Source organism: Carassius gibelio, chromosome B3 (genome assembly GCF_023724105.1).
Source record: "Carassius gibelio isolate Cgi1373 ecotype wild population from Czech Republic chromosome B3, carGib1.2-hapl.c, whole genome shotgun sequence".
Lineage (NCBI taxonomy): Eukaryota > Metazoa > Chordata > Actinopteri > Cypriniformes > Cyprinidae > Carassius > Carassius gibelio.
The window spans coordinates 31,603,882-31,618,750 of record NC_068398.1 but is presented as its reverse complement, the minus strand read 5'-3'; the positions used below and the strand labels follow the sequence as shown (position 1 = coordinate 31,618,750).

The 14,869-nt window shown below is 42.7% G+C and overlaps 1 protein-coding gene and 1 long non-coding RNA gene across 4 annotated transcripts in view; one reads left to right on the top strand and one right to left on the bottom strand.

Moving 5' to 3' along the window:
* Positions 1-319: 319 nt before the first annotated feature.
* Positions 320-2,106, bottom strand: LOC127953182 (uncharacterized). Its single transcript, XR_008153104.1, has 2 exons — positions 1,680-2,106; positions 320-451 (listed from the first exon to the last, which is right to left on the bottom strand). It is a non-coding gene; the product is annotated as an uncharacterized LOC127953182 (long non-coding RNA).
* Positions 2,107-3,289: 1,183 nt separating this feature from the next.
* LOC127953111 (NACHT, LRR and PYD domains-containing protein 12-like) overlaps positions 3,290-14,869 on the top strand; it is a 74,016-nt gene continuing 62,436 nt past the window's right edge. For 2 of the 3 annotated variants that reach the window (XM_052552010.1, XM_052552009.1), the window contains exon 1: positions 3,296-3,853. In XM_052552010.1, the coding sequence (XP_052407970.1) occupies positions 3,342-3,853 (512 nt within the window). In that variant the 5' untranslated portion in view covers positions 3,296-3,341. Of the gene's footprint in view, positions 3,854-14,869 lie in introns of all 3 variants that reach the window. The other variant, XM_052552008.1, reaches the window with a different exon arrangement.

Below are 14,869 nucleotides of genomic sequence, written 5' to 3'. Positions count from 1 at the left end.
CCTTACAACCCTGACATGGTTGACTATGTATAAACTATCAGCCTTTAAGGTACTTCAGGTAATTTCTAAATTCTGGCCCCTCATAGCAGTTTGAAAAAGACATGGAAGACAGCCCCAGGACATTACAAAAGCCCATTTCATCATACTTGATCTAAATTATGGTTAAATGTTGCTGCCTAATAGCCTTGAGCTGGGTTTAGGGGTTCTCCCCCAAGAAAATGTTGTTCAGGGTCTGATTAGTGTTTTCTATGTCATTTCAGACCAGATAAATGCAAGCACATTCAATAATCTATGCATAGACCTAATGAATGACAGACAATTGTAGGAAAGATCAGGATCAGAAATTTATTGCATGTTCCAGTTGTAGGAGATCCATGACTTTCCAATTTAGTGTGGGTCCATCCATTGACACAGAAAGCATGTTCCTTAAATTAAGTTCCTTGGTGCCCTCCTGAAATTATAAAAAAAATAAAATCAAAACAAAGTCCACCTCAAGAATGATAACATTTTCATTCATGTTCACTCAGATTAGATGGTTTATCTAAAGTAGTGATTCTCAAACTGTGGTCTGGGGACCACTGGAGGTATGCCAGATTACCAAAGAGGTCTGTGAGCAAAAGTCATCAACCAAAAATGACTGACATGGACTGTGACACCGTTGAACATTTCCAATTCACTTCTCATGACTTGTTTTCTAATCATGCACATTATTAGCAGGTGAAGTTAGCCATGGTTTCAGAAGACTAAAATGGCCTGCATTTTTACATGCATTAGGGATGATCATTAAGCCAAATATGTCAAGTTTTTTTTTTTTTTTTTTTTTTATTGGCTAAGTGGTCCTTGATTTGAAAGAAAAAATGTTTGAGAAACAAGTTTAGCCATAATAGTGAATGCTCACAAATTAGGGTTCAGTGTCAACGTTGTTAACCTAAAATTGAGAAGCACAAAACAGATATTTGGAGTCTAATTATGAACTGGGCTACATTATTTAATTCAATTAATTTTACTTTTAACATAAAAAATATGCAAGAAGCATAATGCATATGGAATGCTTTATACAATAAAGTTATTTACAGCACTGCCTTCCATCCATAATGCAGTAGTACTATGCCTAGATGTCACCCACCCACACATTTTTTTTAACTGATTGGCTGGGACAATATATCGATGCATTTTGAATCGAGAAATTATTCTGGATCGATTCCAATTTTTCTGAATGCATTTCGATTCTCTATCGAAAACGATTCTTAGTTTAGTTTTTAACAGCAGATGCCACTGCGTGATTTATTTGCCTTACACACACCACTTGAACCTACTATAAAATAATAATTAATAAAGTTCGAAAAGGTTGAAGCGAAGTACAAGGGTGTTTGCAGTGGGGCATTTACATTAATCTCGCGTCATTAAAGCAATATATCAATTACATACTCAGACTCAGCAGAACGCACGAGCGCTCTTCGTCGTGAGCATTTGAGTGTTCGGTTAAAAACTAGCCTAGAGCGCCATCTGCAAAAACTAAGCTCAGAATCAATTCCCAACGCATTCGGAAAAAATTTAAATCAATCCAAGAATTGTGACGCATCGATATATTGTCCCAAATATTCATTAGGAAATAGCAAAAACACATGAAGCATTTTAACATATTCAAATAATTTTAAATGTTACTTTTAGAGTCTTACCTTAAAGTGCTCCAGCAAGTCTTCTGCCGTTGAGGGGCTCAAAAACTGAGAACCAAGATAGCGAGACCTGACAATCGTGGTCTTATCCACAGCTTTATCGTCTTTGCCCATGCTTGCGATTTCGCAAACTGCCGTGGTGGCGAACCATCAACGCAACGCGTTCATCAATCACTTACTCGTATGTCACCTATGGAATGATGCAGGTTGCACCGACGAAGTGCTGCCCCCAAATGTTGCGCTGGTCAAATTGCGGTTGAAAAAATAAATAAAAATGACGAGTCGGACATGAAATTTAAGATCCCACATGAAATTTAAGACATTCATATGGAAAATTCCAGGATTCAAGACATTTTCAGACCTTAAAAATCGAAAATTGTATTTAAGACATTTCAAGACTTTTTAAGGACCCGCGGGGACCCTGTAAAACAAATCAGATGACTAAAACTTGACTAAAACTAAAAAGAATTATAGTCAAAAGACTAAGACTAAAACTAAATTAAAATTTCGTGTCAAAATTAGCACTGGCGGGTTCAGGTTTTGACAACATCTTTCTTAAAGTAGAAAATTTCATTCTGAATAAATAAAATAAATAAAAGCAAAAGCATAGACTAAATGTTAAATGGTAAAAGGTAGGACCATAGACATTATATTTAATTTATACCCCATTACAGTATTGTATTTACAACATTCAAAGATCAATCTGGTCATATTTACTGTGACTCTTACCTTTTCCAGTGCATCTTCGGGATTTCAGTGGTCTGATTTTATTCTTGTCTTTTGCTCTTTTTCACATGGTAACAGTTAATTAATGCTGTAGCCATAAATGAGAGCTCAATACCTACGAAAAATGCAGGAGTACTTGTGAACCAGCTATCATTGCGTATTTGGAAACATTTAAAGCATTCAGCAATTAATTTGCTCATATGCAATTTGATCCTTACCTTTTCAGTGCCTTGGAAATAATTCCTTATTGAAAATAAAACAGTCCTGTCAACTTGTTATTTGTTTATATTTATATATTTTTTAATATAATTAAAACTCCACTGAGTCATTTTTCTTAGCTTACAAACTTGGTAAAGCTTTTTGCAGATGTTTATCTATAATATTTAGAATGTCTTCATTTAAATCACTTAATTAAATGGCTTTCTGAAATGCATTAATCTGATTGGTCAGTCAAGGTCTGCTATTGCTTGATAATGATTGTGGGAGAGAGAGGAGGCAGGACAGGGAAGGGTCCTTGAGCTGGGATCTGAACTCAGGATGCCCATATTACAATGGCACGTCATGTCAGCGAGCTGCCCACAAGGCTATCAGCACAGACAATTTTGACACACTCAAGATTTTTTATTTTTTTTTAATCCAGCTTTTGATCAGTATGGAGTGGATGTGCCACTAATTTAAACACGTCTGAATAATTGTGTTTAGTGCTCAACAAGCAAGTTTGTGATTGTCTATGATGCTCAATGCTGTTAAACATGTTGTACTCGTGGGACAGGAATGAAATGGTCTTACTGTCTTATTAAAGTAAAGTTTTAACATTATTAGTCACTCTGCTTCCTCACTTTTGCTCACCAGCCAATTCTGAATCTCAATTTTTGTTTCCACATACAGACCTGACATAAAATCTCTAGGAAGAGGAGAAGCAGAAGAACAGCCTGTAAAATGAGTGTATATGAGGAGAGAGAGGATGAGGCTCCTGTTGACACTCAGAAGGAAGCATCTCCAGGATTCAGATGTGTGTCTATGAAGACTAACAACTCCATGGTTCTGTCCCCTGAACTCAGTAATCTTCACACTCAGAGAGCAGCATCTTCAGAATTCAGCTGTGTGTCTATGCAGAGTAACAACTCCATGGGTCTGCCCCCTGAACTTAGTGATCTTCACACTCAGAGAGCAGCATCTTCAGGATTCAGCTGTGTGTCTATGCAGAGTAACAACTCCATGGGTCTGCCCCCTGAACTCAGTGATCTTCATACTCAGAGAGCAGAATCTTCAGGATTCAGCTGTGTGTCTGTGAAGACTAACAACTCCATGGGTCTGCCCCCTGAACTAAGTGATGTTCATACTCAGAGAGCAGCATCTTCAGGATTCAGCTGTGTGTCTGTGAAGACTAACAACTCCATGGGTCTGCCCCCTGAACTCAGTGATGGACCTGCTATAACCTTTAACCCTGTGTGAGTATCAAAAAATTATTTTATAAATATAGGCAAAGGCAAAATACCTTAACTTAAGCAAAAGACAAAGGCAAAAGACCTTAACTTGTTAAAATGTTTTGGTTATGTATGGAAACCATTGTTCCCTGAAGCAGGGAATGGAGATGGCACGTCAGTGACCAACGAATTGGGATATCACTTTGACCAATCTACTTCGAATGTGAACTAAATGGCCCAATGCACATTCGCATGCAATTATTGCATCCAGCTGCTGATGATCACAGCGTGAGGATAATAAGGCAGCAGGTGCAATGCATACCAGGTTTTTGCTGAGGAGCCCAGCCAGTGACCCGGCCACTCAGCGGTGGTACAGCAATGATAGCAATGGGGCGTGAGGTCTCCGTTCCCTCCCTCAAGGAACAAGGGTTACCATACGTAATCGAGACGTTTCCTTTCAGTCGGTCTCTCGACATCACGTTGGTGGTTGACGAATTGGGATCCCTACTAAAGCTCCAATGGTTGCTTCTCCTTCCAGTGCCCTGCTTTGTGTCCATTTTTTGTCCGGTCTACGTAGCATCTCAGTGCTTGGATGGGACAAACCAAAGCCAGGGCTGGGTCTGCCTCCTCCAAGGACAGCGCTTGCAGGTTCACAACTTGGTCTTTGAAGGGTGTAATGGGAACCTTGGGCACGTAGCTGGGCTGGGGCCTTGGGATTACCTGGGAGTCAGCTGTCCCAAACTCAGGGCATGAATCGTCAACCAAAAATGTGTGCAGGTCCCCTACTTTCTTGATGGAGGCCAGTGCAAGCAGGAGCAGAGTTTTCAATGAAAGAAACTTTAGCTCAACTGAATGCAAAGGCTTGAATGGGCACTGCCATTTTACCACTAGAGTCAGGTCCCAAGAGGGTAGAGGAGAACCGGGAATGATTTAAACTCCTGGGCCCTCTAAGGGACCTGATGAAGAGGTCATGCTTACCTAAAAACTTCCCATTCATGGGTTCATGGTTGGCAGCTATAGCAGTAACCTGGACTTTAATGGTGGAAGGAGACTGCCTACGCTCCAGTCCTTGCTAAAGAAAGGAAAGCATGACCGCAATCTGGCTCTTCTTGGTGAGGAGAACAGCCCGAAATCGGGGTCTTCTTGGTGAGAAGAACACCACTCCATAAACAGGTTCCACTTCAAGGTGTAAGTGTGTCTTGTAGACGGTGCTCTTGGCAAAGTGATAGTGTTCACTACCTCCTGGGGTATGTCACCTAGAACCTCTGGGTCCTGTCTAGGGACCAAAGATGGAGTTTCCAAAGGTCTGGTTGTGTCCAAACCCCAGAGACTGCATGTCCGTTCTACATGGCCTCCCAGCCAGTGGTGGAGGCATCCGTGTAAACCAAAGCATGCCTGGTGATCTGCTGGTCTGAAGAAGCCAGCGATAGAAACCATACAAGCAGAACCAGACAGCAGTACCTGCAGCGGGGCAGTTGATGAAACAAAGGGACCCAATTCGGGCGGCTTGTGAGCAGGCTGGAGTGTGGTATGAGTGTGGGGTGCAAGGCTCACCTGGTTCCACAGGTTGGCAGAGGGTGCGTGAGTAGGGCCTTTAATGACCCTCTCGACCCAACCGCTGCAGCCATCTGGCGAAGGTGGAGGATTAGCAAGGTCCGGTTCTTAACTATCCGCAACTCTCTGTGACCTCCTGGGACCCAGAGATAAAGGAAACTGCAATTTAGTTGAGAATGTGGGTACGTAAAAAAAAAAAACTAAACTAAACAAAAGGTTCCCTACTCAGCCCTCCTCCGGGGGAGGGAGTGGTGCATTCACCATCTCCCGAAGAGCAGATCCCTCCATCTCTGGGTCGCCTGTCTCAGGGCCGCTTGCTCTTGCATTAACCGCCAGGTTTGATGGGGGCCTTGACAGGCAAGGTGGCCCACCCACACCTGGCACCACGATAATGCTCTGCTGGAGGCTGCTGTGGCACAGGAGCGGGGGCAGATGTGGGTGCCCACCCTCCCCTCTGCAATGAGCAGGCTGGGGTGCTGCAGCCTGGCCGCAGCTGGCCGCAGGGGCAGGTGTGTCCGATCACCTCAGTCTGCTTCTGGGTAGCTGAGAATTGCAGGGCAAAGCTCTTCACTGCGTTGCCAAAGAGGCCAATCTGGAACACAGGGGAACCCTTGTCGCTGTTCCTCATGTCTGCCAGACACAGCCAAAGATGGCACTCCTGGACCACTAGCGTGGACATCGCACGACCAGGACAAGTCGTGGTAACCTTTGTTGTTTGGACCTCAAGGTCAGTGGTCGTTCAAATACTTACAGAACCTTCCCTGAAGTAGGGAACGGAGACGTTACGAATGGGATCTCGCCCGAGAGCCCAATCACCTTCGAGTGGTACAAAACGAGCCAATGGTACACAAAGTACCTTGGTCTGCTGGAGTTGCATCGTGAGCTCTGCCCCACAGAGCCGGTATATAATGAGCAACACGAGCAACTCACATTCAAGTTTTCGCTGAGGAGCCGAGCCAGTGACCCGGCCGTTCAGCGGAACAGCGATGTGGCAAGGGGACTTAACGTCTACGTTCCCTCCTTCAGGGAACGAGGGTTACATACATAACCAAGACGTTCCCGTTCAGTCGGTCACATTCGACGATACGAATGGGGTCCCTTACAAAACGCCACATGGCTGTCTTCCAGCGACCCGTGTGAGTGATAGCACCCTGTCATGAGGCCAACACGAATGAGGGCCTATAGCTTACATAGAATACACTGGGTAGCATATTCCAGCTGGACGTATGGTAGCAGGCTACTTGCCCGTGGGAGGACTTACAGAATGCAGGTATCCACCAAGATGGTGATACAGAAGAACTCTGAGGTACCCAGCCCGCAGGGTGGAAGTTTCAACGACAGAGCTGGCAATGAGCTTGCCAAGGGATAGACACATGCTGCGAAGAGACTTACTGTAGACATACATAGTGGGATTGCCCAGAAAACGGGAATCACAACACATGGAGGCACCTAGTCCCACACAGGGCTGACCAAAGGGCATGTACGCAAGTGTTGGACATTAACAGTGCTGGAGGAACCCAGGGTTCTGACTGAGGAACTCACCTGAGGGGAATAGCGCACGCATCCAGTCCACGGAGTGGAATGGTGCAGCAAGCGGATTGACACCAAGCAGGTCCTTACTGGCCTGAATGGGTGAGCACCCGGGAGGACACGGGCTCTACACAGAAATTATAAAATCTTGCGAATGTGTTAGGTCTCGCCCAGCCCGCAGCTCTACAGATGTCTGTTAGTGAGGCGCCATGCGCCAGTGCCCAGGAGGAAGCTACACTCCTAGTTGAGTGAGCTCTCACCCCTAGAGGGCATGGCAGGTCTTGAGCCTGATAAGCCAGGACAATAGCATCCACTATCCAGTGGGATAACCTCTGCTTGGAGACAGCCTTGTCCCTTCTGCTGGCCTCCATAACAGACAGAGAGCTGGTCTGAGTTCATAAGGCACTAAGTTCTGTCCACGTAGGTGCGGAGCGCATGTACTGGACAGAGCCGCACAGGGACTGTGTCTGCCTCCTCCAGGGGCAGCGCTTGCAAGTTCACCACCTGATCCCTAAAAGGAGTGGTGGGAACTTTGGGCACGTACCCAGGCTGGGGTCTCAAGATAATGTGAAAGTTAGCCAGCCCGAAATTCCAGGCACGCTTCGTCAACTGAAAATGCCTGCAGGTCACCGACCCTCTTCACCAAAGCCAAAGCTGTCAGGAGCACAGTTTTCAAAGATAAAATCTATACCTCTACTGAGCGCAAGGGTTCAAAGGGAGTTTGAGCCTCCTTGCTCCTCTCAGGAACCTTATGATCAGATTGTGCCTCCCCAGAGACTTACCTTCAACAGGGTCATGGTGAGCCGAAATGGCAGCCACATAGACCTTGAGGGTGGAAGGAGACAGCCTTCGTTCCAACCCGTCCTGAAGAAAGGAAAGCACTGACCCGATCGGACATTTCAAGGGGTCCTCACGCCGTGAAGAACACCAAGTGACGAAGAGGTTCCACTTCAAAGCATAGGTGTGTCTGGTGGACATGGCTCTGGCCGAAGTGATGGTAGCTACCACCTGTGGTGGCAAGGTACCTAAACCTTCCGTAACCCGTCCAGAACCCACACATGTAGGTTCCACAGATCGGAATGTGGGTGCCAGAGGGTGCCCCGTCTCTGAGAAAGAAGGTCCTTCCTCAGAGGAATTGGCCAGGGAGGGGCTGTCGCAAGTAGTACAAGTTCGGGGAACCAGGTCCGGCCGGGCCAAAAAGGCGCAACCATGAGGACCTGCTCACCTCCTCCCTGATCTTGCACAACGTCTGTGCTAGAAGGCTCACTGGGGGAAACGAATATTAGCATAGACCACCCTGACAGTTGATGTACGTTATGGTCGCAGTGTTGTCCGTATGGACAAAAACGTGCTTGTCCTGCAGCAGGGCCCTGAAGCAGTGCAGAGCTAGCCGTACTGCTAGCAACTCAAGGCAATTTACATGCCACTGAAGTCGGCGTCCTGTCCAGGAGCCCGACGCAGGATGCCCGTTGCACATGGCACCCCAGCTCGTGGCAGAGGCATCTGTTGACACAACAACATGTCTGGACATGTTCTAGGGGCATGCCGGCCCGTAGGAACGAGGGGTCCAACCACGGGGTGAAGTTTCAGCGGCAGGCCGGAGTGATGGTCACTCAGAGCATGCCCTGTTGCCATGCCTATCTCGGGCTCGGTAGTGAAACCAGTGCTGAAGCTGTCTCATATGGAGTAACCCGAGCGGTATGACCGCCACTGTGGACGCCATATGCCCCAGGAGCCTCTGAAACAGTTTCAGTGGAACCGCTCTCTTGCCATCAAATTGTCTCAGGCAATTCAGCTGTGACTGCGTGCGCTCATTTGTAAGCCGGGTGGCGACCGAGTCTATATCCATACCGAGAAAAGAGATCCTTTGCACAGGGGAGAGCTTGCTCTTTTCCCAGTTGACCTGAAGACCCAGTCGGGCGAGGTGTCTGAGCACCAGATCCCTTTGCTCGCACAACCGCTCTCGAGAGTGAGCTAGGATCAGCCAGTTGTCAAAATAGTTGAGGATACGGACATCTTGTTCCCTGAGAGGAGCCAGGGCTCCCTCCGCGACCTTTGTAAAGACGCGGGGAGACAGGGCCAACCCGAATGGGAGAACCTTGTACTGATATGCCTGCCCCTCGGAAGGAAACCGAAGAAATGGTCTGTGTTGAGGACAAATGGAGACATGAAAGTACGCGTCCTTCAGGTCGATTGCTGCAAACCAATCCATCGGACGAATGCATTAAAAAATGCGCATGGGCATTAGCATCTTGAACGGGAGTCTGTGCAGAGCTCGGTTCAAGGCACGCAAGTCCAGGATTGGGCGTATCCCACCTGTCTTCTTGGGTACTATGAAGTAAGGGCTGTAAAAGCCGGACTTCATGTCGGCTGGAGGGACCAGCTCTGTCGCACCCTTTGCCAGCAGGGTTGCGCGCATGACAGGGGCATCTTTACCCACCATTGTCGTGCAGACACCCCGAAACCTTGGGGGACGCCGGACGAACTGAATCGCGTAGCCGAGCTTGAGCATCCGGATGAGCCAGCGGGAAGGCCTGGGGAGCTCTAGCCAGTCTCCCAGAAACCGAACCAGCGGAGTCAAGGGGACTACAGGCATACCCACGGTGGGGCAGCGTCATGGAGCAGACAGCCCTGGCATGGGAGGCATAGCGTCCCTTAGCGGGGGCGAAGTGCGGGCACTCGTCTGACTCCAAGTAGCAAAGCGGGCATGAGAAGGCGAAGCGTTCTCGAGCCGGCTTTGCATGGAAACTGGCAAGGGGAGAGGAGAATGAGAGCGGCGAGGAAGCACATCGCCAACTGTCGTTCGTGGCCGCAGGGCCAGTGGCGGCACAAAAAGAAAACGAGAACAAAGGATTCTCCCCCGGCCCTCCTCCGGGGGAAAGAGTGATCCTGCTACCATCTCCTGACGAGCTGACGTCTTCAACTCTGGGTCGCCTGTCTCAGGAACGCCTGTCTAAGGAACATTCCCTTAAGACCTAAATGACTGCATTTAGGATGCATATAAGTGTTTATGCAATCGTTAAAAAATGCTCACAAGCTCTATTAGCAGCACTCCTCTCTGTATAGCTTATAGCTTTGTTGTTTGTGTTTCAATGGTCTAAAATCAGTTGTTTTAAACTGCATTGCTTAAAAACATATACAAACAATACATTTCTGTGACCATGCACATAGCAACTTGACGTGAGCGAGTACATGCTGTTATTCACGTGTCTATCTGCATGTATGTATTGCCATAAACAATGTATTTTGCGACACCACGAAAAAAACTATAGAGCACAATATGAATCGATAGACTTTTAATTTCGTCCATCCTATTTAATATCCTCATATTAGCCCTATGATGAAAGATTTTTGAGGCTGCCTCCTTTACCAAAACTTGTTCTAGGTTACTCCTTTTCCCATCCTATATAAGACAAGAAAGGCATTTATTTTCAATAAAAATAAATTGATAACTGGAAATAAAATATCTCATTAATAATACAGTGTTATTATATACTGTTTTATACAGTACTGAAATATAAATGTTAGGTGTGTATCGATTTACTCGTTTTCTTGATCGATTACAAACCCTGACGATACATATGCATCAATCTTGAAACATGATTTTCAAATCGTGAATCGCCGATCTCGGACATTAATCAATTTAAAACTCTAAGAATCAAATGAATCTCGATTTTTATAGCCATTCAATGCTTGCAAAATATGTACACATTAAACTATTACATGCACAAATTAATGGAGACCTTGAACAGTGTTTGTGCCTCGCATCTATCCTTCACATGCTCCGCTATTTCCGCTCAAGACTGTCACATGATTGCGCTCACGCTTTGTTCATCTTGTTCTGAAGCAGCTGATTGTGATCTCTCCTCAGGGCTCGTGGCCAGTAATTCTAAAGTGAAGTAGCTTTACTTTTCTGTAGTTTGTCAATGGCTCTCTGCTTCTTACCAATGCAATTACCTGAGCAGTCAAAAGCTGCATATTTATTGCATGGACGGAGCAGAAATGTACAGTAAGTGTCTTTATACACACAGTTCTATTGAATGATAAATGTGTTTTAACAATGCGAAGGAAACCGTTAAAACAACCACAGCATAAACAACAACCTTGGAACAGGAGCACAAGGTTTATCTGATAATCAGATGCATGAAAGTAGCATTTGTTGCTTTATCAAACAGAATTCTGGCTTGTTTTCTTTCAGAGTCATAATTCGCTGATGGAGAGGAGAAGTTAAATAAATTACAATAGCATTTTATTTTGTGAAAATGAGATAAAGAAGTTTTCACACTGACAGAGAAGTGATCCTGCTCTCATAGACGTGCCAGGCTTTATCTGCAGCTTAACTGAATAAAAGCAGAACTAACTGATAAAACATTTAGAAAAAAAAATGTAGTAGCCTATCGAAAAAAAAATCATAAAATTTGATTACAAATTATTATTGTCAAGCAGTGTGTTTGATTTCTTACAACAAATTAAAAGTAATAAAAACTAAGAGAATTAATTGTAAAAAAAATAAAAAATAAAAGAAGAAGAAGAAGAAGATTTGTCTATCGAAGTGATAATCCCAATTTGTTGGTCACCGACTTGACGTCGAGATTGTCAGACTAACAGGGAAATGAGAAAAATGACTTTAATATCTTTTACCTGTCCAGACAAACTAATTATAGGTAGGACACTGGAAATTTAACAATTAGATGTTTTAGTAATGAAAATTATCTACATAAAAAAATACAATAAAATAAGCTCAAACTTTACCCCTATTTTTAGGTTAGTTTGTGCTATGCCTTTGCATTGTCTGCAAAACATGAGAAGTCACATCAAGGCAAAAGGCAGCAATTTCATTTACAAAATTTGTATAGTAACACCTGTAAAAAATCTAGTGATCAAGGGATCATATCTCATTTAGGCTATTGCATATACGTAGTAATGTGACTGTATTAATATTGTACTTTTTTTTGAACATAACAAGTAGACTAAAAGTTAAATGTGAGTGGATAGTGTGCATACCAATTTATTTACTATGCTCATTAACGTAAAAGAAGGCTAGACATAGCATAATTGCTTTTATATTGGCTTGTATTAAAGAGCCAGTAAGATTAAAATTCTAAGCTTCCTATCACTGTTTATAAGTCCTGTACAATAGGTTTAAATCATCCAAAGTTAATAAACATTGTCATTTTGTCAAAATATCATTTTAAAATTACCTCAATTCTCAGAGATCCCCAAACGGTTCGTGCGAAGCTGTTCAAAAGATTCAGTTTCCTTAAACCCCACCTTTCGGTAGCATACTGTGTTCTGATTGGTCAACTAACATAGTCAGTTTTGATTGGTTGTTCCGTATTCAAGCCGCGCGCTTCAGTTTGAATCTGAATAGCGCGTTCAGCGCGGGGGCGTGGTCACATTAGATATGATGAAGGGAGACGTGAAAAACGGACATCGCATTGTTTTCATATGGATTACTTTATCACAGAATACGTGTTTTAGGCACTTGTTTAGTTTTAAAGTAGACATGTCAAGCTTTCTATAGATATTTCTCTCATGTCTCTTCGTTGAGTATTCACGGAGTTACACTTCATTTTAATGACGTGTTTGTAAATGAAGATCAGCATAAACAAAGGCAGCAGACAGCACACATACTGATAAGACGCTCGGGAGAAAACAAACACATAACTTCATAATCATACTTCGCGTTGTGATTCGGAGATGCTTGTTGGTCTAAATAAAGTTGGTAATGAACCCTCTTTTATGGCCAAACACTTTGAAAATCACACCTTGTACTCACCGAGAAAGCAGTCATCAGTGAAATGTTGTGAACACAACAAAAAAAACAGGTCAGAGTTCCGTTTCTCCCAAGACGGCAGGCGGAGATTATTATGCATAGTGTTCCTAGTGACGTACATAGAGATGGACAAAAGATTTGAAATCTATAACGACTCGCACATTGTTTACACTGATGGACAGCTACATCATACACTGTAATACAGGTAATTTTTGATTTCCCATCTGTGTGGCTCTTTAAATAGCCTAAACTAAAAGGACTTGTGGATGGGAATGCCAGCAAGAAGGAATAATCCTCATAATGCTTATGGATTAAACATTTTAGATGACTTGGATTTAATTGGAAACTGTTAGTAGACTACTGATTTTATGATTGATCATGATAGCTATGGCATTCAAATCCACATTTGTCCAACTAGAAGTGACAACCTGGTGAATAATCTGCATTACCAAAAAAAAAAAAAAAAAAATTCTTAGAAACGTTAGAAAAAATCTAAGAAATCTTATTTGGTTATTCATGATTACATATTGCTGTCAAGGTATATAGTACTTACAGTGCTTTGTTATATGGACCTGTTTGGTAGCTTGTGATAGAATTATTTTGTCTACACCATAATCAAAATGTGGCAGACTTTAATGGACAGTAAACAGTAAATAACATGCTGACATATTATTTTTGTTATTGGGTGCACCAGAAAATACGTGAGCAGCATCATACATCAGCAATGAAAAAATCACTATAACTCATTTTCATGAATAACTCATTTTCAACCAAAATCGAAGTTACGGTCTTTTGCCTTTGCACAGCAGACCTGCATGATCACTGAAATTAAAACTACTAAGAACCTAAAAAGGTATATGAACTTTAATTTTACAAGAACTATCCGATAGCTGATCTTATGTATTGTGATATTATGTATCTTATGTTCTGGAATTGGAATCGATTTTCAATGCCAAATCCTAAACAAAACCGATCTTTCCACTGCAGAGGAAACAAAAAGTGGCATTTAGATGCATTAACACAGTGTAAGGAAGCTGAAATGTAGCATGAATGCATTTACACTGCAAAATTGTAATATAACAAATAATGTTATGAGCTTGGTGTTTTAAATTAGTTAAACTTATAAACTTATATATATATATATATAAAAATCTAATGTTGTGTAAAAAACGTGAATATAACTTTTATATATGAAAGTGGCAGCAAGTGGCTGTCTTAGTGAGTGAGTCATTGAGGCATTGATTAAAAGGAATCGATGGCTAATTCATTCAAGAATTAAGTCTTTATTAATGAACCACTGAATCATTCAGTAATGAAATACCGAACTCAGTAGTTTTTATTTCTCCATGAGATTGTTTCACTTAGAGACAGGTAGCATGAGCCACAAATAGCGTGACCTTGTTACTGTTGATGATCCATTATTTGCAATTCTGAGCAGCAAAAGCGATAGACCTGTTATCAGGGCTGCCAACTCTCATGCTTTCAGCATGAGACTCATGCAACTGACAAATTTCTCATTCTCTCACACCACACATCCATTTTCTCATGCAGTCAAAAAAACACCCTCATTTGAAACACCCTATTTTTTTTTTTTTTTACCATTCATTGATTATAAAGAAACTTTGTGAGATTGCAATAAACTGAAGTAAAGCGACTCCTTTTTAGTGATTATAAAACAAGAGCTATTTGCACACTTTCTAGGCTAAGTAGACTATATTCCAGTCAGAATTTGAATAAAAGATTTTTATACTGCTAACGGCCCCTATACAAGCAACATTGTTTCGGTAGTGCTCTAACTCTCTCATAAATGCGGGATTCATTTTCGAATTGGAGACAAATGTTATTTAACAGAACAATGCAGACTAATATGTTTATAGAAAAATATTTGAATTTTCATGTCAAAATATTTTTAATGCAGTTGCATTAGGCCAATTTATAAAGTAACGACTAGTAAATATTGCAATTCTTTCACTGCACATTGCTAATCTTGTAGTGGGAAAAGGGCAATAGTTTTGCATCACTGCAAAAATTATTTTACATAATTTATATCTACAGTGCCAGAGAAATATTGACACCAGAACAGAAATAATAAATTTGCTTAGCTGAAAATTAGTAATCGACTAATATATGGCCAAGCTTGATATATTTTACAAGCATTTTTAAAGTATTGCATTGGCCTA